This window comes from Aythya ferina (genome assembly GCF_964211825.1).
Source record: "Aythya ferina genome assembly, chromosome: 2".
Taxonomy (NCBI): Eukaryota; Metazoa; Chordata; class Aves; order Anseriformes; family Anatidae; genus Aythya; species Aythya ferina.
The window spans coordinates 161,174,550-161,198,280 of NC_140297.1; the positions used below are offsets into that span (position 1 = coordinate 161,174,550).

Here is a 23,731-nt window from a genome sequence, read left to right on the forward strand (position 1 = left end):
ACAGGTTAGATTTGAACCAGTCCTTAGAATCAGAAAATATTCCAAGTTGGAAGGGACTCACAAGGATCATTGAGTTCAACTCCTAGGTTCCCAAAGGACCACCCAAAATATCTGACCACGTGTCTGAGAGCATTGCCCAAATGCCTCTTAAATTCCAGCAGGCTCGGTGCCGTGACCACTTTCCTGGGGAGCCTGTTCCAGTGCCTGACCACCCTCCCAGTGAAGAGCCTATTTGTAATATCCAGCCTGAACCGCCCCGGTCACAGCTTCAAGCTGTTTCCTTGGATCCTATTGCTGGTCATCAGAGAGAAGAGATCAGCACCTGCCCCTCCGCTCCCCCTTGTGAGGAAGCTGTAGACCACTGCGAGGTCTCCCCTCAGTCTTCTCCAGGCTGAACAATCCAAGTGACTTCAGCCATTCCTCATATGTCTTCCCCTCCAGACCCTTCACCTTCTTGTTATGCTCTTACCTAACTGTATTTTGGTCATTTTGTCCAGAAAGATACTCTGAGAGACAGAATTGGAAGCTTTACTGAAATCCAGAAAGATTACATTGGCCAGCTTCCTTTGGTCATCTGGATAGGTGATCTTATCATAAAAGCAAATTAATTTGTGAATTCATGTTGGCTACATCCACTGTCTGTGTTGTCCTTCATGTGTTTTTTGATAACTCCTAGAATAATCTTCTCCATAATTTTACCAGGCACTGAGTATTACTTACAGGCCTGTAATTGCCAGGATCTTCTTTCTTGCCCTTCTTGAAAATTGGGACCACATTTGCCAGCTTCCTCTCTAGATTCCTAAGACCATTAAAAAAATTAAAAAATAAATGAGAGAGGTTGTGCAATGACATCAGCCAGCTCTCTCAGTACCCTGGGATTAATCCCATCAGGCCCCGTGGACTTATATGCACCAAGGTGGAGCAGCAAATCCCGCACAAGTTTGGGGTTGACTCGGAGTTTATCGTTCCTGCAGTCACGGTCCTCCCATTCAGGGCAGCTGGGGTACCAGAGCCCATCACTGGTGTTGAAGACAGAGGTGAAAAATGCATTAAACATCTCTGCTTTGTCTATGTCCCTGTTTGTTAGGTGACCATCCTCATCAAGTATCAGACCAATGTTTGCTCTGGTCCTCCTTTTCCTGTTACCATACTTTAAAAAGCCTTTTTTATTGTCCCACACACTGCTTTCCAGCTTCAACTCTCATTGAGCCTTGCCTGCACAAATTCTCTCCCTACAAAGGTGAGAAGAATCCCTGTAACCCCGCAGAGGGCTGTGCTGCCATCCATACCTGGACAAGCTGGAGCACTGGGCAGTGAGGGACCTCATGAAGTTCAGCAAAGGCAAATGCAAGGTCCTGCATCTCAGGCAGAATAACCCCATGCACCTGTAAAGGCTGGGAGCTGACCTGCTGGAGGGCAGCCCTGCAGAGAAGAACCTGTAAGTCCTGGTGGACAGCAGGTTAACCATGAGCCAGCAACGTGCCCTTGTGGCCAAGAAGGCCAACAGTATCCTGGGGTGCATTGGGAAGAGTGCTGTCAGCAGGTCGAGGGAGGTGATCCTGCCCTTCTACTTAGTGCTGATGACACCTCTCCTGGAGTATTGTGTCCAGTTCTGGGTTCCCCAGTACAAGAGGGATGTGGAGCTCCTGGAGTGAGTCCAGGAGGGCTACAAAGATGATTAGGGGTTTAGAGCACCTATTGTACGAGGACAGGCTGAGGGAGCTGGGCCTGCTTAGCCTGGAGAAGAGGAAACTGAGAAGAGGATCTGATCAATGCGTACAACTATCTGAAGGGAGCGTGTCAAGAGGATGGGGCTGGACTCTTTTCAGTGGTACCCAGTGACAAGACAAGACGCAATGGGCACAAACTGAAGCATAGGAAGTTCTGGCTGAATATGAGGAAACATTTATTTATTGTGAAGGTGAACAGAGCACTGGAACAGGTTGCTCAGAGAGGTTGTGGAGCCTCCTTTTTAGGAGATATTCGAAACCCGACTGAGTGCCATCCTGTGTAATGTGCCCTAGGTGATTGTGCTCAGCAGCAGAGTTGAACTAGATGATCTCCAGAGGTCCCTTCCAACCTCAACCATTCTGTGATTCTGCGTAGTTCTCCCACATCACCCAACCTTGGTTCCGGTGACTGTATGCTTTCTTTTTCTGCCTAAGCACTTGAAGAAGATCCCTGCTTAGCCAGGCCAGCCTGCCCGTCCTGCTCGACTTCCAACATTTTGGAATTCCCTGTTCCTGTGCTCTTAGGAGGTGGTACTTAAAAAATGACCAGTAACATTGGACCCCAGTGTGTTTAAAAGCACTTTCCAGGGGACCTCACTAACTGAGCTGTCTGAAGTCTGCTTTCCCCCAGTCCAAAGTTGAAGTTTGGTGGCAGTTTTCCTCCTATCTCCAAAGATTTTAAACTCAACTACTTCGTGGTCACTACGGCCAAGGTGACCACCTATTGCCACTTCACACACAAGACCCTCCCTGTTTACAAGCAACAGGTCCTAGAGGGCACCTTTCCTAGTCAGCTCTCTTAGTACAAGTACTAAGTTATTATCAACCACTGAATCATCTGGGTTCAAAGAGACCTCTAAGATCACCCAGTCCAACCTCTGACCTAACACTAACATGTCCTCCACTAAACAATATCACTAAGCTCTACATCTAAATGTCTTTTAAAGACCTTCAGGGATGGTGACTGAACCACTTCCCTGGGCAGCCTATTCCAATGCCTAACAACACTTTTGGTGAAGAAGTTCTTCCTAATATCCAACCTAAACCTCCCCTGTCGCAGCTTTAGCCCATCAAGGTGCTTCAGGAATCTCCTGGACCTTTTTGTCTCAGCTATGTGATATTCCCAAGTTGACATCTGGCAGGTTGAAGTCCTGAAGTCCCCCATAAGGACAAGGACAGCCAATCTAGAAGTCTCTCTCAGTTCCTTAAGCAATAATTCATCAGTGTCATTGTCATCCTGGCCAGGTGGTCTGTAGTAGACTCCTGCAATGATATCTCCTTTATATTTGTTTGTATGTTAATCCTTACCCAGAGCCTATCAACTGCATTGTTGCCAACCGCAAACTCTGCATAGTCCAGTACCCCGTTACATAGAGTGCCACCCTCCCACTTTGCCTGCCCTGCCTATTCTTTTTGAAGAGCCTGTAACAATCCATTGTAACACACCAGTCACAGACCTCTTCCCAACAGGTTTCACTTATGACAACAGTGACATAGCTGTGGAACTGGACTAGGGCTTCTAGCTCCTCTTGCTTGTTTCTCATGCTGCGTGCATTTGTGTAGAAGCATTTCAGATGTGCTTCATTGAACCCAGCCCCTCATGGCGCAGACTGAATGAAGGGTCTTGCTAGCATACAGTCCCTCAGTTTTTGGCATGCAGTCCCATAGCTTATCACTGGCAGGCCCAGTTTTGTCCCTTTCCTCCTTCAAATCTAGTTTAAAGCCCTATCAATCAGCCCTACCAACTCTTGCCTTTTTTTGATTGTGTTCCCCAGAGACTTAGAGGCAGAAACACAGATGAGACTGAGGGAGGTAGAGGAGAGGGGAGGAAAGTGTAACTGTTGGTTTTTACTTAGGTGCAATCAGTATGATAAATGTATTTTTTCCTAGTCTCCAGTTCAGGGAAATGCCAACTTTAGGCTGAAGTGGTGGCCTTTGCCATTTTCCCACTTTACTCCTGTCCAAGCAGCACATTTCCACTGAGGGCATGCATGCTTGCCTGTCTGGAAGGAACTAGGAAGAAACACCAGATATGTTGCCCATTTAATGAATGTTTGCCTGTTCTGCCGCTGTAAGGAGCCAGAATCAGATGAGCAGCATGTTTCTAGGTGGGGAATATCACAGATCTGTTGTTAAGTCTGAGATGAACCACTGTTGGGCGGTGGGTGGATCTGTGGTTCTAAGAGTACAAATGCAAGAAGAGAAATAAATACACAGAAAAGTCATTGACAAGAGTGTGCAGGGGTGGTCGCAGTGCCATCCTCTGCTGTTAGGACAAATGTTTTCTTGAATGAAAGTCAAAGCAGCTCTAGAACACTTACACTTTTAGGAAGGTATAATTTAGTATTTCGGTACAAAAACCAGTGTCTTAGCCTTTGTATGAAATTAAGTCATAGACTATCCCACAAGAACCCTTAAGGTCCAGTTCTTGGCTCTACACAGGAGCACCCAGAAGTCAGACTATATGTGTGATAGTATTGTCCAAAGGCTTCTCAAACTCCAGCAGGCTTGGGGCCATGACCATGTCCCTGGTGAACCTGTTCCAGAGCACAACCACTCTCTCAGTTATGAACCTGTTCCTAATATCCAGCCTGACCCTACTCTGTCCCAGTTCCATGCCATTCCCTTGGGTCCTGTCACTGTCACTAGAGAGAAGAGCTCAGCACCTGCCCCTCTGCTCCCCTCGTGAGGGAGCTGAAGGCCACCATGAGGCCTCCCCTCAGCCTTCTCTTATCTGCGCTGAACAAACTAGGTGATTTCATCTGCTCTTCATGCATCGTCCATTCTAGACACTTCATCATCTTCTTAGCACTGAATGTAAAACTAAAAGATACGTATAGGCCACTGGAACCTTTTTTGTAAGGCTTCTTTTTTGTCAGGTACATATTAATATTATACTCTTTCCATAGAGTTCAAACAAACATTCACCAGTTTGGTTTCTTACCACAGTATTTTATGGGAGAACTTACTTGCTTTGGGAGTTGGAAATCTTTCTAGCCTAAATATATTTATGTCCCACGCAACCCCATTTGCTGTTGTTCCAGCAGCATCTTTTAAGTTTAGTTACACTTGGTTCCTCATTGGTGTTTTGTTTTTTCACTTTACATTGATAGACCTGCGGTTCTTAACCCTTAGCACAGTTGACTTTTCTGGCAGATTTCCTGATATTTTTGGTCTGTTTTCTGTGAATTTGTGAAATCTGTTGTTTTATGGTTTATCCTTCAGTTAGTTTCAACAATCAACTTAGCGTGAAACTGAAAGTGACAACCAGTGACATCATATATTCCCTGTTCATTGTCAAAAGCAAGTCAAAAACAGCAGTCTTGTCATATTCAGTCACTGAGCAAAATCATCAGCTATCTTATTCAGGAATATCTGGATCCTATTATTAGAATTCTCTCATTAGAATTCTACATATGGGAACCAAGTTTTCTGTAGACAAATTGACAATTTTTAATGAAATTAGATAAAAGCTTTTATAGCATTATCAAAATCCAGTGAGACTGGAGAATAAAGTGAGTATTTTCACTTAGATCCTAATAGACTTTTTCACACAAGAAGAGTTTATGTAATGTGTAAGCGGTTTTAAAGTGTGCTATCAACGATAAACAATGCTGTTTTATGCCCACCACATTTTTGTCTCATCTGAATAATCCATGTCTTTCAGTACTTGGATTTAACTCAGTCTCCAGGTCTTGCACTACAGACAATGTATGTATGGTCAGTCTAGAATCCAGGGTTAGCTTGTGAAGATTCTGGCTCCTTTCTACTATAGCATCGACTGGGCATAAAGGAAACGGCAAAGAACCTCAGTCCAATTCTGCATTTCCTGGGGTTTTTGATCTTAGTAGAATGTGAAGGCCCCACAAGCTGTTGCTTTTGTCGCTGTAGAAAATGAAGAATATTTGAAGGGAGGGCATTAAGGAAGGGCTCTCCTGCTTCATTCATTGACTGCCTTGTGGCCTGGCCAAAGCCAAGTGGATCTGATGTTGAAGCTAGAAACCTCTGCAGCAGCCGCTCTCTGTTCTGGACTTTGTTTCCAGAGAAGTGACATCTGGAGGACAGTAAATTTGGTTCTCTCCAGAAGTCTGCATACATTTCCATCACTTGCATCACCAGCTCCTTGGTCCTTGGCCCTGACAGATCCCTGAGGGAACCCTGCCTATCCCATTCCTTTCCGATTCCTACCACATGCTCCTTACCTTCCTTCTCATGACTTGGGGCAACACAAACAGTTCATGCTAGTGCCCTGAATATAGGCAATTTCAGTTCAAGTTTGCGGAGAGTTTTGCTATTGCAAGGGGCCTTAATTTGGTATTTGGAAATGGGAGATGGGAAGAAGAGGCTTCTGGATTGCACAGCTACAATCCTGAGCCTACACATGCAGAGGGGAGAAGAGGAAGGAGCCACTGAACAAGACAGATGGCTTTTCCAGAATCACACATTGATTTCCATCAACAGAGTAAAGCCAAGTATCTGTCCCAGTGTATTCTGGAACGTGTGCCATTCTTGTTACTGCATGTTACATTAGGGTGATCCTTAATCTCCCAGTAGCTGTATGGAATTGCACCCCAAAGAGAGCTATGTGGTAGATCTGGGCTGTGATACGAACGCTATCCCTGTTTTCTTATCCAGTCCTATTCTACTCTTTCTCAATTTACTTTGTGGTGGACATCTCATTTCAGTGTGTTCAATACAGGCAAACTAACTCTTGGTCTTGAGATATAGTTCAGAACCCAACTATGAAAACTGGTTTGTTTATATGTATTGCAACTTTGGTCCCTTTGAGGCATCAACACCACAGCTTACACAAATACATGAGTAGATGCATGCAGTTAAAGTCTATATTCTTGTGCTTATTCTCTTAAGTAGTCATCTCTTGCTCTTCAAGATGTTTTTGGCATCTTCCATGCCTGCACTGACTTGTAACCTGTGTTCATTCTGCTTCCAGCTGACATTGACTATCGTGCGGCAGACAGGGGGGCTGGGCATCAGCATCGCAGGGGGCAAGGGCTCCACCCCCTATAAGGGTGACGATGAGGTAAGACCTTGGACTGCATAATTATTGAAGCACCCCCTTTTCAGGGACTAGTTCTCTGTAGATGGACATTGGATTTCCATATGTAAGAGCTTTGTGGTCGTTGGACTGGGCTTTCACAGAGCAAGGTGGAGAGCAACCCTTGACCTGCCGAGGAGCCGGGGGCTGGAGCACAACTTCTCAAACATTCAGGCTACTGACCACCAAGAGCAGCAATGAGAGCAGCAGTTTCTTTCCCACTTGTGTCCTGATGTACAGGACTTAAAAAGAGAAAAGTACAGGGTTGTCTTCCACACATGATAGCATCAGCTGTGTTGTTCTCAACCTATTGGAAAAGGATTACTGTTTCCTGCCCTTTTCCTTTTTGTCACCTGTGGGGTAGCCCTGAAACGGGATTTTTTTTTCTCCTTTCCACCAACTCCTGAACAGAGTGACGTGGATGTCTTGTCCCCACAGCCAGGGTATGGGATTGGCAAGGGATTTCCTCTTTCCCTTAAGTTGAATGGGGTGGACTACTTTCCTTCCACACTTTACGTGGTTGAGGAATGGACTCCACTTCTTTTAACATAGAGTGTTTTTCCAGGGCATCTTTATTTCCCGTGTGTCAGAAGAGGGACCTGCAGCTCGTGCAGGGGTTCGTGTTGGGGACAAGCTTCTGGAGGTAAGAACCTGGCTAATATTTCTAATGACTAGAGAGTGGATGGAGAGGTGTGGGTTGATGCATAAGTGCATTGCACTAGTCTGTAAGCCAAATTAAGCATCTGGAGCTGCACAAGGAGAAAACAAAATCCCCCCTAGCTGAAAAAGTAGGTTGTTTAATTAACATTGCCATTTATCTTTGAGTTAGCTGCATGGGGTTTGCTGCCTTGTGGAGATGGTAGAGGTGATGGGAAGGATGAGGCTTCCTGTGGAAGAAAATTCCCCTTCATAGAAAGGGCCCCTCCTATGGTTGTCAGGAGCTACCTTGGAGACGTTGCAGAACCATAGAAAATCCTGAGTTGGAAGAGACCCACAAGGATCATCAAGTGCAACTCCTGGGTCCACACAGGAGCACCCAAAAATCAAACCATATCTCTGAGAGCATTGTTCAAAGCTTCTTAAACTCCAGCAGGCTTGGGGCCGTGACCATGTCTCTGGGGAACCTGTTGCAGTGCCCAGCCACCCTCTCAGTGAAGAGCCTGTTCCTAATATCCAGCCTGACCCTCTCCTGTCACAGCTCCATGCTGTTCCCTCAGATCCTGTCACTGTCACCAGAGAGCAGAGCTCAGTGCCTGCCTCTCCGCTCCCCTCATGAGGAAGCTGCAGGCTGCAATGAGGCCTCCCCTCAGTCTCTTCTCAGGGCTGAAAAATCCAAGTGACTTCAGTCTTCCCCTCTAGATGCATCACCCTCATTTGGACACTCTCTAATAGGTTTATGTCCTTCTTATATTGTGGCACCCAAAACTGTACACAGTACTCAAGGTGATGCCGCACTACCTCAGAGTAGAGTAAGACAGTCACTTCCCTCAGTTGGCTAGCAGTGCCGTGCCTGATGCACCTCAGGATCAGTTGGCACTTTTGGCTGCCAGGGCACACTGTTGACTCATACTCAACTTGCTGTCAACTAGAACCCCCAGATCTATTCCTGTGGGGCTGCTCTCCAGTCTCACATCCCCCAGTCTGTGCATATATGCAGGGTTGCCCCATCTCAGGTGCAGAATCCAGCACTTGCTTTAGCTAAATTTCTTGCAGTTGGTGACTGTCCAGCCTTCTAATTTGTCCAGATCTCTCTGCAAGGCGTCTCTGCCATCAAGGGAGTCAACAGTTCCTCCTAATTCAATGTTGTCTGCAAACTTGCTTAGTATGCATTTGAGTCCTGCATCCAGATCGTTTATAAAAACATTAAAGGGATCTGGCCCTAAAATGGAGCCCTGTGGAACCCCACTAGTGACTGGCTGCCAGCATGATTTTACCCCATTCAGTACAACCCTTTGAGCCCTACCCACTAGCTACTGTATTATGTATTTAGGCAGCACATGCTTTGTGAGTACAGGGAAGCTCCCTTGTGGGGTAGCAGGTGAGGTCTGTCATGTCCCGCTTGGAACAGGGTTGCAGCACTAGGAGATGAGCTGTGTTTTTGTTGGATGCTGACTGCTAAGACTGGAGCTGTCTTTGTAGGCTGTTGGAAGATCTCCCCACAAAGGGAGGGTTGTGCCTGGCTCTTTTTGTCCCCAGGTGAATGGCGTATCCTTGCACTGTGCTGAGCATCATGTGGCAGTGGAAGCTCTGCGTGGATCGGGAAGCTCTGTCTCCATGACAGTCCTGCGGGAGCGGATGGTGGAGCCAGAGAATGCCATCACCGTCACACCGCTGCGCCCTGAGGATGACTACAGCCCTCGTGAGAGGCGAGGTGGCCTACGCTTCCCAGAGCGGCCTGAGGGGACACCTCCCACGGAGAGATACTCCACCTGCCTTATGCGCAATGAGAAGGGTCTGGGCTTCAGCATTGCTGGTGGCAAAGGTTCCACACCCTACCGGGCTGGTGACACGGTTAGTAATGATTCCTTGGGAGGGAAGATGCTCAATCCCAACTCTCGGCACTGCATGAGGGAGCAGCACGGGGTCTTCCTTACACTGCTTGAGGCAGCTAGGAACTCTGCCCAGGAACTCTGAGCTGCTGAGCCAGGCAGTCTGTGTCTTGCTGAGAGCCAGAATCTACTCTTAAGTCAGGGAAAGAGAGAAGTTCAAAAGGAGGTGGGGCTGAGGCTCACAGTTCCTCCCAGTGACATTTAATCCTGCCAGTGTCCTCTTGACATATTCTGGGCTCTTGGCCACATGAAGACTTTGCTGCAGGTGGCTCCAGAAGCAGAAAAGGGTTTGTGCTGAGTGAGGAATGAAGAGGAAGTGCCAGGGCAGGGGAGGGCTCTGCAAAGGGGAAAGAGCTGAGACCTGCCTGCTGTCAGGGAGTGATTCTGGAAAGCAATGCTCTGGTGAGGGGAGGTACAAAGCTGCTCTGACCTTTCTGATTGTCTTTCAGGGGATCTTTATCTCACGAATTGCAGAGGGTGGTGCAGCCCATCGGGACGGGATCCTGCATGTAGGAGACCGGGTCATCTCGGTGAGTGTGGGTATGCAGGGAAGGGCAGGAGGGTCTGGAAGGGGTCTGACTCGCTGCTCTTGGGACAGCAGGCACAAATGCAGCTCCCTGCCCTTCCTCAGACAGGAGATGTTTTCCTGTCTTTGAAGCTGGATTTTGAGGGTCTTTTTTTCATCTCCTTGGTCTTCTCTGAGAGTGCTTAATATTGCTGGTTGTCTCCCTGTCTTTTAGCAGCCTGTGACTGGCAGTGGGTACTGTTAACGTCTCCTCCTTTCCCTGAGTGCAGCGTGTGAGCATGTCCCCACAGGGACAGTACGCAATAGTCAGGGCTGTACTGGAGAGAGGTAATATGGGTGATATGACAGCACTGCCCTGGCTTGGTGTCCCTCCAGAGCCTTGTAGGACAGCCTTGGAGAGCTGTGCTCTAGCAGGATGTGTAGGAAGGGACGTTCTGAGGCACAGCTGACAGCTGCTCCCTGCCCAGTAGCAGGGGTCAGTATAGGCTGAAGAGGAGGAAGGCTGCCCGAGGGCAGTGTGGAGCTGGCAGGGCACATTGGGGTGCTTCCCCTGCTTTCATTTAAAACTCTGGCCCCAGTTTCCCTTCCTGTTTGCGCCAGTGATATGGATCTCACTGCTGCCTCTAACCTAAAGCCTGCCTAATGTGTCACCTCCTCTCCCTCCTGTGGGGGAGAGTCTGCTGAGTCTCCTGACCCTCTTCCCAAGCTCGCATGCTGCCTCCAAGTGAAAGCTCCTGCATCCTGGTGCTGGTGGTGGGTTTCTGATCCAGCTGTTGTGGTAAGAGCATGTGTTACCACAGAGCTGGTGTGAGTAAACACTGATACAGCCTTGTCAGTGCTGGCTTCTGTCTGCTCTATCCCTAGGCTGGGAGCTGTGTTGTATTTGCTCTGACACAAAATTTTAGTGGAGCTTTAGCCCAGGTCCGACAGGTATATCTTGACAAGAGACTTTAACACCATGGTACAGCGTTGCTCCGTCCTTGCTAGGGCTTCCCCCACCTCCAAAAATCAAGCATTGACCCTGACTGTTGCCAGACAGAATAGCAGAATCATAGAACGGTTTGGAAAGTTGGAAGGAATCTTAAAGACCACCTAGTTCCAACCCCCCTGCCATGGACAGGGTCTCCTTTCACTGGATCAGGTTGCCCAAAGCCCCATCCAGCCCAGCCTTGAGCACTTCCAAGGATGGGGGCATCCACAACTTCCCTGGGCAACCTGTTCTGCTGCCTCACCACCCTCACTCATCATGAAGAATTTCTTCCTAGTATCTAATCCACATATCCTCTTTTAGTTTAAAGCAGTTACCCTTTCTCCTATCACTACACTCCCTGATAAAAGAGTCCCTCCCCATAGCCTAAATTATTTTGGTTTTGCTCATCTTTTGATGCTCCACTGGTACAGAGGCATGACTGAGAGGCGTGATTACAGGCACACAGACCATCATGTGGTGTTAATTGGCTCTACCTGTGGCAAGAAGGAAACACAAGATCTGAGAATGGAGTTGTTGTGGGTTAACCCGGCCGGCAGCTAAACACCACAAAGCCATTTGCTCACCCTCCCCCCTCCCTCTCTGGGATGGGGGAAAGAAATGGGAAAGTGAAGCTCGTGAGTTGAGATAAAGACAGTTTATTAAGACAGGAAAATAATTATAATAATAACAATAACAACAACATCAACAGTACTACTACTAATGATGTGTATGAAACAAGTGATGCCCAATGCAATTGCTCACCACCTGCTGACTGATGCCCAGCCTAACCCTGAGCAGCCAGCCCCCCCACCCTGGCTAGCCACCCCTATGTATTGTTCAGCAAGACGTCAGATGGGATGGAATACCCCTTTGGCCACTTTGGGTCAGCTGTCCTGGGTCTGACCCCTCCCAGCTCCTGTTGCACCCCCAGCCTGCCCGCTGGCAGAGCAGAGCGAGAAGCTGAAAAGTCTTTGGCTTGGTGTAAGCACTGCTCTGCAACAAGTAAAACATCAGCGTGTTCTCAGCACTCTTCTCATCCTAATCCAAAACATAGCACCCTACCAGCTACTAGGAGGAAAATTAACTCTGTCCTAACTGAAACCAGGACAGGAGTCAGAAGTCAAACCCTATTTACCCCTCCATTAGCAGATATATTTATATCCATGGGCATCTTCATAGGAAAGCAGATCTAATTCCCTAGTAATAGCTTGAGGTGTCTTCAGACTGCTTTATTTGAAACCAAGGCTCATGTAAGCCCAAGGCTACATGTAAGCCAAGGCTTACAGAGCTCAGGAGCACTGTTAGATTTTGACGTGGATGAAGGTTTTGCTGTCCTTAGTCCTCCGACACACCTCACTGCAACAATATGTGCAGTGTTATTGCATAGGTAATGAATATACCCATGAGCATGGTCTTCTGCTCTCAAGGATATTTCCTGTGCTGAACTATGTTCCATCATAAAAGCCATGGTGTTGAGCATCAGTTGCAGCTCAAATCTTGTGATCACTTAAGAAATCAGGTACAAATTATCTTTCAGGAGAATCCTTACCTGGTCTAGACTATTCACATAACGTCTGCACCTTCTAGCAAGCATCTGACTGTAGGAACTCCTGGCATCTGTGCCTCCTGGTAGCAGCTGCTATTCTGCCTTTCCTGCTTGTGGGGTTCACAATATCCACATGGTGGTGGTAGTGTTAAATCCTGAGGCCTCTCATATCTTCTTGGTGATAGTTGTCCTTGAGATGTTCTGCTCTTTCTAAGAGACTATGAGCAAGCTGTGTGAGTTTTGCCCTGTCTCTGGCCAAATCCACTGCTGGGTCAGACCTGTGGAACTGCCCTGGCCCAGTGATACTGGATGTTGAAGGAGTGCCTATTCACTTCAAAACAGTGCCCACACAGCATCACACAAATTCTGTCTTTACCACAACTCTTCCGAAGCATTAATGGCCCATTTTTATTGGAAGACTTTACAGGACATGATGATCCGCAGAACATGCTGTATAGGTTTCTTGTGTTTCCCTACAGGGAAAGCAATAGGGCCCTGGTTAAGATACAGGTGGTTTCATAGGTCCAGCAGGCAGAAGCCTGTTTGCCAAAGCCATGGTCTCTTAGTCATGCCTCTGTATCGCTTTGCCAAATATTTTTTGTTTTCTTGGGAGAAGAAATACAGCACAGCTTCATATTCTTCCCCTGTGCTCTATATCATCCCGGACTTCTCTACAGGGAAGGACCAGGATAGCTCCTTTTACAGTCTTCAGGGAGCTTTGAGTACATGGATTGAAGAGCCCAGCCTAGATCTTTCTTCAAAGATAACACCCCACAAAACTCACCGGTGATTGATTACTAACTCTCCAGCCTTCCTCATACTCCAGTGTCTCTTATGAATAGCACCTGACACAATTGTGACAGGCATCTTGAGAGTCGTCTTGGTAGTGGAAGATGGGGCAGAAAGCAAACGGGACAGGGAGCTGCATGGGGGAATGTTGGAGAGTTTGAGTCATTGGATGGGAATCTAGCAGGGAGGGTGCAGGATGGGGAGCAGTGGCTAAGGGCAGCTATTTTGGGAGGGATAGAACTGGGAGTAGAAGGAAGAATACTTAATCTGGGGGAGCCTGAGAACAGTAGTAGTACCAAGTGATATGTGAGGGTCCTGAAGAGCAGTCTGATCACTAAGAAATTTGCTAGAGATCTATAGCTCCCTGTGGCATGGACAGATGATACTCTTTCCCTTCCTCTGTGCATTCTGATAGCTTAACTGCTCCTGTTACCCTTGCTCTCTTATTATGTAGAGACACAGCAATAATGGCCACTGAAAACTAGCTATCCAAGAGCTGAGAAGGTATCATGATTGCCAGGCAATAGAGAAGCTCATGCTGAAAATGCTGTCAAGAGCTGTCGTATGTAACATACCTCTGACTCAGGGAGTTCTTGCGACCTCATTCACTGGAGTCTGGGGAAGTACTACTGTATACTTGTGCTCTGACCATTCTCATCAGTGGTGGAAGAATAACAGAGCTCACTTTTCAGAGTGGAATGCATGAAGTCAAGAGTGCATGCTGCTGCTGCAGGTCTCTCTGAAACATGTAGGGCCTTCATCTGGTGATAAAAGCCTAAGGGCCAAGCCTCATCTGCGTGTCATCTTTGTTAAAAATTGCTGCATCCCTCAGACAGGAGGACCTAAGAGGATCCTTCCTTACCAGTCCACTAGATGGGAGGCAGCTGCTTTTCCCCATTCCCAGGTCCAGCCCTACAGGCACAACCAGCCATGGATTTGCACAGACAGGAAAGGAGGAAGTACTTTTTCAGGCTTCCATATAAAGATTAATGGTTCTTATAGGGCATGAACAACACGAATGGCTTAACCCTGTTTCTACACAATGGCTAATCAGGTTTAACGTTTGCTTGCGGAACATACACATGCACTCCCTCACTTAACCACCATGCAAATTCACATTTGCATGTCTCTTCAGTTTCTGGCCCAAGCATCAAGTTCTTCAAAGCTCTTTGGTCAGACCCTGAGCCTTTTATTCAGTCTCTGGGCCAGCTGCTGGGTTTTTCCAGATACTGGATTCCTACTTGCTGGCTAGTTCAACATGAGTTTTAGCAGTGAGTCTTGTGCTAGTACATATGCAGAATAAAGAACAAATTCACATAGTAAATAAGAACAGGGTATGATAAAAAGGTAGAGCAGACTGTGGTGATCAGGCACAGGGCTTGCCCAGACAAGCATACTGTCTTGCAGCCTGCTTGCCTGTGATCAGCCTCTCTTGTTCTCTACCTTCTGTTTTCCCATACTCCTTCTTCCCCTCTCCTTGCCCCCTCCCTTTCCCTATGTGTGATTCTTCCCCTAAACATCCCATCAAAAATTTTGCACATTGGCACAATCCCTTTTAAAACTTCCTATAGTGAGTTTGCTTTTTCCTGTGAGTGCTGTTCTGACAGCCCATGATAATCTTCATTACCAAGTTTTTGGTCACACTTCTTCAGTGTTACCTTTTGAGTGATTTAATGATCCATCCATGAGTGTCTTGAGACTTGTCTCTATCATCTGCTTTTCATTAGATTTGTGCATCTCTCTTTTTAATTTATTATCTTTCCTGCTGATTGCCTTTTATGCTGAACAGCCATTACCCAGGTACTTTTGCATCCTTCCTACAACCTCCTCCTGCATGTATGTGCAGGCTGGCACATCTTCACATCCTTGTTAGGCCTCTGTAGTTGGTGCCAAAGATGTCCCTTTGGGACAGATGTCTGAGTATCAGAGGACAGGCTGTGGGGCTGAGAGTTTCCTGACTGTGTCACAACTAGGAGTGTAGGGCTATCTCATCTGCTTTTTATGTGATAGTCAGAAGATAACTAGTGAGCAGGGCAATATTGATGGTCTGTCAGGCTGATGGTCTGACAAAAACCCCGCTGTAGGCTGAAGCCTCCATGTCATAAGCAGAATAAACACACTTCACTGTGGATCGGATAGTTGAGGGTGGTGGTAGTGTTTATAAAATTTCTGGACAAAGCCTTGTCAGATTGTGCACAGTCAACTTTGCCCAGAAACTGCTTTCTTGAAAGGAGCCTGGGAACCGTTACAATATTTCTGGTAATTAGACAGTGAGGAGTCAGGCTACAAAATCCAGTTGCTGTGGCTGTTAAAAAGTCATGTTATTATTTCATAAGCTCATCAAACTCCATCTTAACAGCTATTATTTTCATGTCATTGCTGTTAATTTTGGAAAGCTATTCCAAAAACTATGGACTAGAAACCTTTTTAATTTTCAATGTTAATGTTGTCATGGCAAGTTTGGTGCTTCTGGCAGCATTCTTTAACTTAGCTCTCCCCTTGATACTCTGCCCCTTGTACAGAATAGCCTTCCTCTTGGAGAGCAGTCACATCCTTCTTGTTCCTTTGATTTTCTAGTCAAGCTAGTTTGTATCTTGTTTTTGTAGGAAAGGCTCTCTGTTCCATTTCTTGTCTCACAAGCATTTCTCTGTGCGTTTTGATAACTTATGTTAGATTTCCTTATTTCGTTAGTGTGAAGTGTGAGAACAGTATACATTTTTTCAGATGAGGTCTCTTCAGTGGTTTGTACAAATGACATTGCTGCTTCCGTGTATGTACTGGAAGTACCTCTCTGGTCACAGCATTGTCTCTTTCACTGATACCATAGCAAAACTATATTTGTATTCTTGATATTATTTGTCATAGCATATTGGATAATGTCTTCTTGTCCAAAATATTTCAATTTTTCTTTTTGTGTCAGCCAGATAATCACTGCTGACTAGCTCAATCTGTTTGTTGTTGCTTCCAAATCTTCTTATACCTGTGGTACACTTTTTATGGCTTAAAACTGACAACACAGGACTATCCTCCCAAGACTGCCTTAACGTTGCCCAGCATGAGGGAACAGCGGTCCAGTAGCTAGCAACAGGTCCTGTCACACATCAGATTGTGTCCTTCATCTCTTCAGTGCCTGTGTCTGGGCTCTGAGAGTGATTGATATGGGCAAATGCCCTAGTTCAAAGGTAGCTGATGCCATGGTACATTAGTGTACTGTGACATCGCTTCTGGGAATCACTGCTTTTTGCCTTCCTTCCATATTAAGATCTTTGAACCCATTCCTTTAATGCAACCTCTTGGGTTTCTTTTGTCATGGCCAAGTAGGAAAGCTGGAATGCAAAGCCAAAAAGGAGTCATAGATACTTTCCTGATAATGAATGAACAAGGACATAGTCTTGACAATAGCTTTGTAGCACTCCAGGAGGTACAGCATCATCATACTTGGTGTTTTTAGTCCTCTGGAGCCTCACTGATGGTGATGGGGCCTGGAGGTTTGGAGGGGAAGGTGAAAGGGGTTGGTAATCTGTTTGGAAAGAGGATCATGGTCAGCTGGGAATGAGCAGGTACCCATGTCCTTTTGCCAGATAGGAAGAAGTGGGGTAAGTTACAGAGTGCTTTGGTTACAGACTTCTGGGAAGGGGCAGGTTTTCACAGAATGGGGCCCCTTAGGGTGCTTTGCTAAGGGCTTAAAATGACAGGGTGTACTCGTGTGATGGTCTGACACTGAGTTTGCGGGTTGTTCTAGATCAATGGGGTAGACATGACAGAAGCCAGGCATGATCAGGCAGTAGCGCTGCTTACCGCATCCTCCCCCACCATCGTGCTGCTGGTAGAGAGAGAGGGTGCAGAGCAGCTCAGCGAGGGAGACTCACCAGGCGTGCCACGAGTGCGCATGCACTCCCCACCACCGCCTCCCAGCCATGGGGAGAGCCCACCTGAGGAGACACCTTCCTGCAAGGAACTGCAAAGGAACCATCTGTCTAAAAGCCTGGAGGATCAATATCCCATTGAGGTGAGCCTGTCTGTTAGAACATGGGATAGTGTAATCTTTGTACTTTTTCATATGAAAAAGTGGTAGTCTCATGAGGGCTGGCTCACTGGGTTGCTGGAGCACTAAAAAGTAATGGGTAACCCTTTTGTCCTGTGCCTGTGGGAGTTTACTTTGTGCTCACTCACACAGAACATCCCTGACTCCATGTTTTTCAGTGTTTGTGGTTTTTATGTGATATCCTTTATTCTCTGTGACTCTACCTCTTGTTCCTTCAAGGAAATACACCTTGTAAAAGCAGGTGGTCCCCTAGGACTCAGTATCGTAGGAGGCAGTGACCACTCAAGCCATCCATTTGGGATTCATGAACCAGGTGTCTTCATTTCAAAGGTAAAGTCCTGTGTGGGCAGCCTAGCAGTGAATGATCCTGAGATATTTAATTATTGAGGTTAAGATGAAGGATTTTGATGTGAGAGTATTAGAACTCTTAGCCAACAAACGCTACCTATCCATGTGCTCACAGATTTTACTCTTTCTTGACTCTATAATTTCACAAGGAATAGAAGTTAGGTTTGTTGGTCTATAGCTCTCAAGATAGCTCTCTAGAGTACTTCTTTGTAGATTTGAGTTGTACTGACACTGTCAGTCCTGGTACAGTAAATGGTAGTGACGTCTACCATTTATAATGGTAGATGATGCACTTACGACAATAGTGCTGCAGTTAAACATTTGAGTTTTTTCAAAATTCCTGTGAGAAAGTTATTTCCTGTTTAGTCTGGCATCAGACAGAGCAAAATAATGAAAAGATGACAAAGGTTTTACTCAGGTGAAAAAGCTTGTATGAGACCATAACATATTGAATGATATTTTAGAGCAAATCTTACTTCATTTTGTGCCAATGTTAAATTTTTCATTGGTGAAGTACCTTGATATTTGTTGTGGGTTTTTGAGATAGAAGCAGTTTAATGAAAGAAAAGCAAAGTCTGTGCACAAAAGCAAAAGGAAAAAAGACTATTCTCTATTTCCCATCAGCAAGCAATGCTCAGCCGCTTCCTGGAAAGCAGGGCCTCAATACATGTACTAGTTGCTCCAGAAGACAAATGCTTTCATAATGAGAGTCCCCCCCATTCATCTCCCTTCATCCCCCTCAGCTTTTATTGCTGAGCATGACATTATATGCTATGGAATATTCCTTTGGTCGATTTAGGTCTGCTGTCCTGGCAATGTCCCCTTCCTACCTCTTGCCCACCCCAAAGGCTACTGGAGAGAATAGCCTCGAGTTGGAGAGAGTCTTAATGTTGTGCCAGCACTGCTCAGCAATAGCCAAAGCATTGGTGTGGTGTCAGTGCTGTTCTAGCTACAAGTGCAAAGCACGCTGCTATAATGGGCTGATGTGGGGAAAGTTAACTCCATCCCAGCCAGAGTTAGTACAATATTAAAAAAAAAAGTCCTACAAGATGATTACTATATGATCACCTAATTGAAAGTTAGCACCATGTAATAACATTACAGAACACATTAATGGACTCCAAACTGTGTGGCAGTTTTCAAGAGGTAGGATGTCAGTGAATGGGAGGGCTCCCAGATGGATTTTGCAAGGATTTGTACCAGACCTGATGCTATTCAGCCTTACCAACTGTGTGGACGTAAAGCTCAAATTGCAGCCAAGAAACTGAACAAAAATATACTGCAATTGTAATTCATACTGAGGAGGAAAGATGGAAGTCACTTTTTCCTCTTCAAAGAAATACACTTTAATGTAGCTAAGCATGAGGTTTTGCATCTAGATATAGTTGGTGTAGACCAGTTTTCCCTTTTACACTATTTTGTTCTGGAAAGCAGTAACTTTGAAAAGCATAAGAGCATCGTAATAAATGAACTGTAATGTGAGTTCCCACTGTAAAACAGTCATCCAAGTGATACTCGGACATGTAATTAGGGACCGTGAAGGGAACCAAAACTCATCTGAAGGCAGTGCTGGCTAAGCCAAAGCCAAAATCTATAGTCAGTCGAAATACCTGCAATTTCAAAAGATTTTAGATGGAGAAGAGGAAATAAAAGTGACAAAGATTATTCAAAACTACAAACGTTTTTCAAAACTTGAAAAAAAAGTCATATAATGAAGGGAGGAAATTGTGAAGTACCGAGGGGTGCTTTTTCCTAATGAAAAAGAACTAAACTGTACGTTGGGGGAAAAAAAATGGTCAGACAATATTGGGGTGAAAACTGAGGAGAGGTTTGAAATAGCAAGAATAATTATTCACTGGGAAAATTTTCAAAGATGGTCATAGTTTCTGCAGCCCTGAACACCTTCAAATTGAGGTTAGATATCCATGTGGGACATAACTGTTAAAACACACTTTTCCTGAGTAGAAGGCAGTGGTGCATAATGACCTGTGATAATCGTCCAGTGGGTTAGTTGACTACTTGTGGCCTAAACAACAAAAGTGGAAATGCCATTTGAACATTGTCCAGTAGCAAATAAATGGTACTATAAGCAGTACCAATTTTATCAAGTTTTGTCAGGTGTCTGAAAATCTGTGTCCTTTCTGCTTGTGTCACAGCCTCCCTGCTGTATTGATGTATGGACAATTTTCAAGGCATTTGCTCAATCTTTGCAACATCAGCTCAACTTTTGTGGCATTAAGGCTGAGTTTGTATCTCTCTGGCTACTGTCTTGACTTCCAAGGCACTGGTGATTTAGGACTTTTTTCCAATGCTTCAGAAGTCTCCAAATGAGAAGGAGTTTGAGTGGGAGTACATGTACATGCATGTACGCTGCGCTTAAAGGATAGAACTCACCTTTTTATGGAGGCTTCCTGGAAGTCAGTAACGCAGTAATGCACCCGAGCAGCTTCTTCACAGATATAACCTCTTGGGAAACTGTATCTGTGGAAGTCAAAACATGCCTCAAGATGTTGGAGGATAGCATAGGGACATGATAAAAATTAGCCCTTACACCTTCCTTTGCTGAAGTCGTAACACTTACTTGCTGTTCATCTGTTTTTCAAGCGTGTCTACAGGCTTTATCAGTGTATCTCCAAGGAGAGATGGAATTTTCTTTTCTAGATGTAACATTAATGATTCTTTGTAGGTTATTCCCCGTGGGTTGGCATCTCGCAGTGGACTCCGTGTTGGGGACAGGATTCTGGAAGTGAACAGTATTGACCTGCGCCATGCTACCCACCAGGAAGCAGTGAATGCCCTACTCTCCAACACCCAGGAGCTGACTGTGTTAGTAAGACGAGATCCACCACCACCTGGAATGCAGGTAGGTTCTGAGTAATAGTGCTGGGGTAAACTGCACTCTCTTCTTGATAGAAGGCTCAACTCTGAAGGCAATTTCTTATCTAGTTGGAAGTCTGGGTCTAGGATACAGCCAAACTTCTGGCTAAAGTTTCTGGATCCAGAGGAAGGCCACAAGGATGATCAGAAGGCTGGAACACCTTTCATATGAAGATAGGCTGATGGAGTTGGGGTTGTTCAGCCTGGAGAAGAGAGGCTCTGGGAGAACTTGTAACAACCTTACAGTACTTAAAGGGGGCCTACAGAAAAGAAGAGGAGGGATTTTTTTCATCAGAGGGTAGTGATAGGGCAAGGGATAACTGTTTAAAACTAAAATAGGGTAGATTTAGATTAGATATTAGGAAGAAAATCTTCATGATGTTGGTGATGAGGCACTGGAACAGGTTGTCCAGAGAAGTTGTGGATGCCCCATCCCTGGAAGTGCTCAAGGCCAGGCTGGATGAGCAATCTGATCTAGTGGAAAGTGTCCCTGTTCATGGCAGGGGGGTTGGAACTAGGTTTTATTTAATGTCTCTTCCAACCTAAATCATTCTATATTACATTCTGTAATTCCTTTGTGGAGGAATCCATTCTCATATAAGTACATACGCGGTTGAGGGCTGTGGAGGGTTTCTTGCCAGGACCATGATGATATTGTGATCATAATTGATCATTCTCAGATTTCACAAAGACTGGTCTTGAATAGGAGACAGAAATACAGAAAGGGCAGAGCAGCTGTGCCAAATCAGTGAAACCAATTCAGGTCCCTTTCGCTATATTTAGAATATGGCCAATTATTGAAACTTTTTCCTCAACAATCCCAGCCTGAACTTAACCCAGAAACAAGGAAGACTGTATCTGTATTTGCAGGAAATATGCATTGAAAAGGCTCCAGGAGAGAAGCTGGGCATCAGCATCCGGGGTGGAGCAAAAGGTCATGCTGGAAATCCATTTGATCCCACTGATGAAGGCATCTTCATTTCTAAGGTACCGGACCATGAATTCTGCAACTTGGTTGCATGCAAGGACTGGTAGGGAGAAAGGTGATCCTTGTGGGAATTTGTTTCGTGTCCTCTCTCCACTTTTCACTGGGTACACTAATTCTCCTTTAGTTTTTAGTTTTTTCTCCATCCACTGAAGCATGTGCATGTGTTTCCTTTCATATTTCCTCCTCTACAACAGCTGTAAATTTCTTTTCTCGTTTCCTATGTTTATCTTTATTTTGCCTTGCATTCTTTCTTTTGCTTCCCCCAAGTGCTTGTGGCCTTTTTGCTCACTGAAACATGCATTCATTTTCCTCCTTTCATTGAAAGCATTATGAATTAATTCCTGACTGTACTTCATGTGCAGTGCACCATGTGTGTAATTTTTCCCTTTTCTTTGTGACTCCTCGTGTGCATACTCATTTGTCACGTTGCTTTTCCCCAGGAAGTAACACACATTTTATTTTCAACAAAATACTATATATAAGCTTATGCTTCTCCTGACCTTTGTCAAAAAGTACTGCATCTTCTTTCTTACCAAGGGAGCATAGTGACAAGGAGTGTAATTTTACATCCCTTGCTTGCTTTGGATGTTCATATTAATGTCACTGTTTCCCTTTCTAGCTCATATGTTAGGGTGGAAACTCTGCCCCTACTGTAGAGAGTCCTTGCTAGACGGTGGACACTCCATAGCTGCCAGTTAATCCTTTGTAGTAATTGGCTGCTGTTGCCCAACTCTATGGAGGACAGGCAGGTTCTTTAGGGATCCTTGGTAAAAGTAGGACTGGCCACAGGGCTGTGATTGTAATTAGAGATTTACTATTTCATAAAAAAAAAGAAGTTAACAACCATCATAGCTTGTTATCTACAATACCTTATACTTAGTGTTGTCCGTAGGTTTGTGCCCGGTGTGGCATGCCAATAAGTACACAGAGTCGGAATCCATGTGAAGGTCTTTTAATTAAATAATTAATTATATAACTCTGCAGAGTCAGATGCTTGGCAATCTTTTGCAAAGCAAGTAAACCTCTGACTCGAATCACTGTAATTTATACACAGCAAACTTGTGAAAACTCATCTTTGGCTACTTTTGATTGGCTATTACAGCTCACCTAACTTAACTCCACTGAGTTTGCGCGTTAGAGGAACAGCGGGGGGTGGGTGGGGCAGGGGGCACACCAAATCCCACATTAGCATACATTAGCATTTTCATAGATGTGATTTTAATATGCTAATGACCTCTCAATGAGCAAAAGGTTACTATAGGTCAGTCTGGGGCTGTTTTTCTCCGTCTTGTTTTTTACCTTTTATCGCTTATCTTCCTTGCTTCTGCTAGCTTGAGGCTACATGTCTTTTTTTCAGCTAAAAGACTACACAAGCTATAGAAAGACTACACAAGCTACAGGCCTTCCTATTTTCTTCAAGGTTTTCTTGTTTTTTTTTCCCAGCTTTGGGACTGTAAGTGTGGCTTATAGTTGCACAGAATTTTCTAGAATTCTCAGTTTCATGGGCTTTTCAGTCATCTGGATGGAACCTGTTACCAATCAGTGTGTGATACAGTCATAGTCTATCGGGTAGTTATTGATGGTTTTTGGATATCCTCATCTTCATCTTCTTGTTCCTCTGATGGCCCAGCCTCGTATTCTTCATAGAAGAAGGCAGGTACTGATCTCTTTTCTCTGGTGACCAGCGATAGGACCTGAGGGAATGGACTCAAGCTGCGACAGGGGAGGTTCGGGCTGGATATCAGGAAAAGGTTCTTCACCAAGAGGGTTGTCACACACTGGAACAGGCTCCCCAGGGATATAGTCATGGCACCAAGCCTGTTGAAGTTTAAGAAGCGTTTGGACTATGCCCTTAGTCATATGGTCTGAATTCTGATTTTTGGGCAGACCTGCGTGGAGCCAGGAGCTGGACTCGATCATCCTTGTGGGTCCCTTCCAACTCAGGATATTCTGTGATTCTATGATTCTTCCTGATGGTCTCCGTGTTTACTTAAGCTTAACTCCTGATGTAAAATCTTGATTTTGCCCATTCCTTGTAGGTGAGCTCCTCTGGGGCTGCTGCTCGGGATGGCCGTCTGAAGGTGGGAATGCGGATCCTGGAGGTGAATCATCAGAGTTTGCTGGGAATGACGCATACAGAAGCAGTACAGATACTGCGAAGTGTGGGTGACACACTCTTGGTGCTGGTGTGTGACGGCTTTGATCCCAAGGCTGCAGCTGCCATTGAGGTAAAGAGTGAAGTGCAGGGTGCCCTTGTAGTGACCAGTACTGCAAGGATCCCACCTATTCTGCAAAGAAGATTGCTAG

General features: G+C 45.5%; 1 protein-coding gene across 37 annotated transcripts in view; it reads left to right on the forward strand.

The window, feature by feature from the left end:
* Positions 1-23,731, forward strand: part of SCRIB (scribble planar cell polarity protein) — a 117,123-nt gene that overhangs the window by 48,738 nt on the left and 44,654 nt on the right. For all 37 annotated transcript variants that reach the window (XM_084509176.1, XM_084509154.1, XM_084509165.1 and 34 more), the window contains 9 exons: positions 6,682-6,771; positions 7,352-7,429; positions 8,983-9,297; positions 9,785-9,865; positions 16,909-17,175; positions 17,431-17,541; positions 20,246-20,422; positions 21,307-21,423; positions 23,464-23,652. In XM_084509176.1, coding sequence (XP_084365302.1) covers positions 6,682-6,771; positions 7,352-7,429; positions 8,983-9,297; positions 9,785-9,865; positions 16,909-17,175; positions 17,431-17,541; positions 20,246-20,422; positions 21,307-21,423; positions 23,464-23,652 — 1,425 coding nt within the window. The remainder of the gene's footprint in view (positions 1-6,681; positions 6,772-7,351; positions 7,430-8,982; positions 9,298-9,784; positions 9,866-16,908; positions 17,176-17,430; positions 17,542-20,245; positions 20,423-21,306; positions 21,424-23,463; positions 23,653-23,731) is intronic.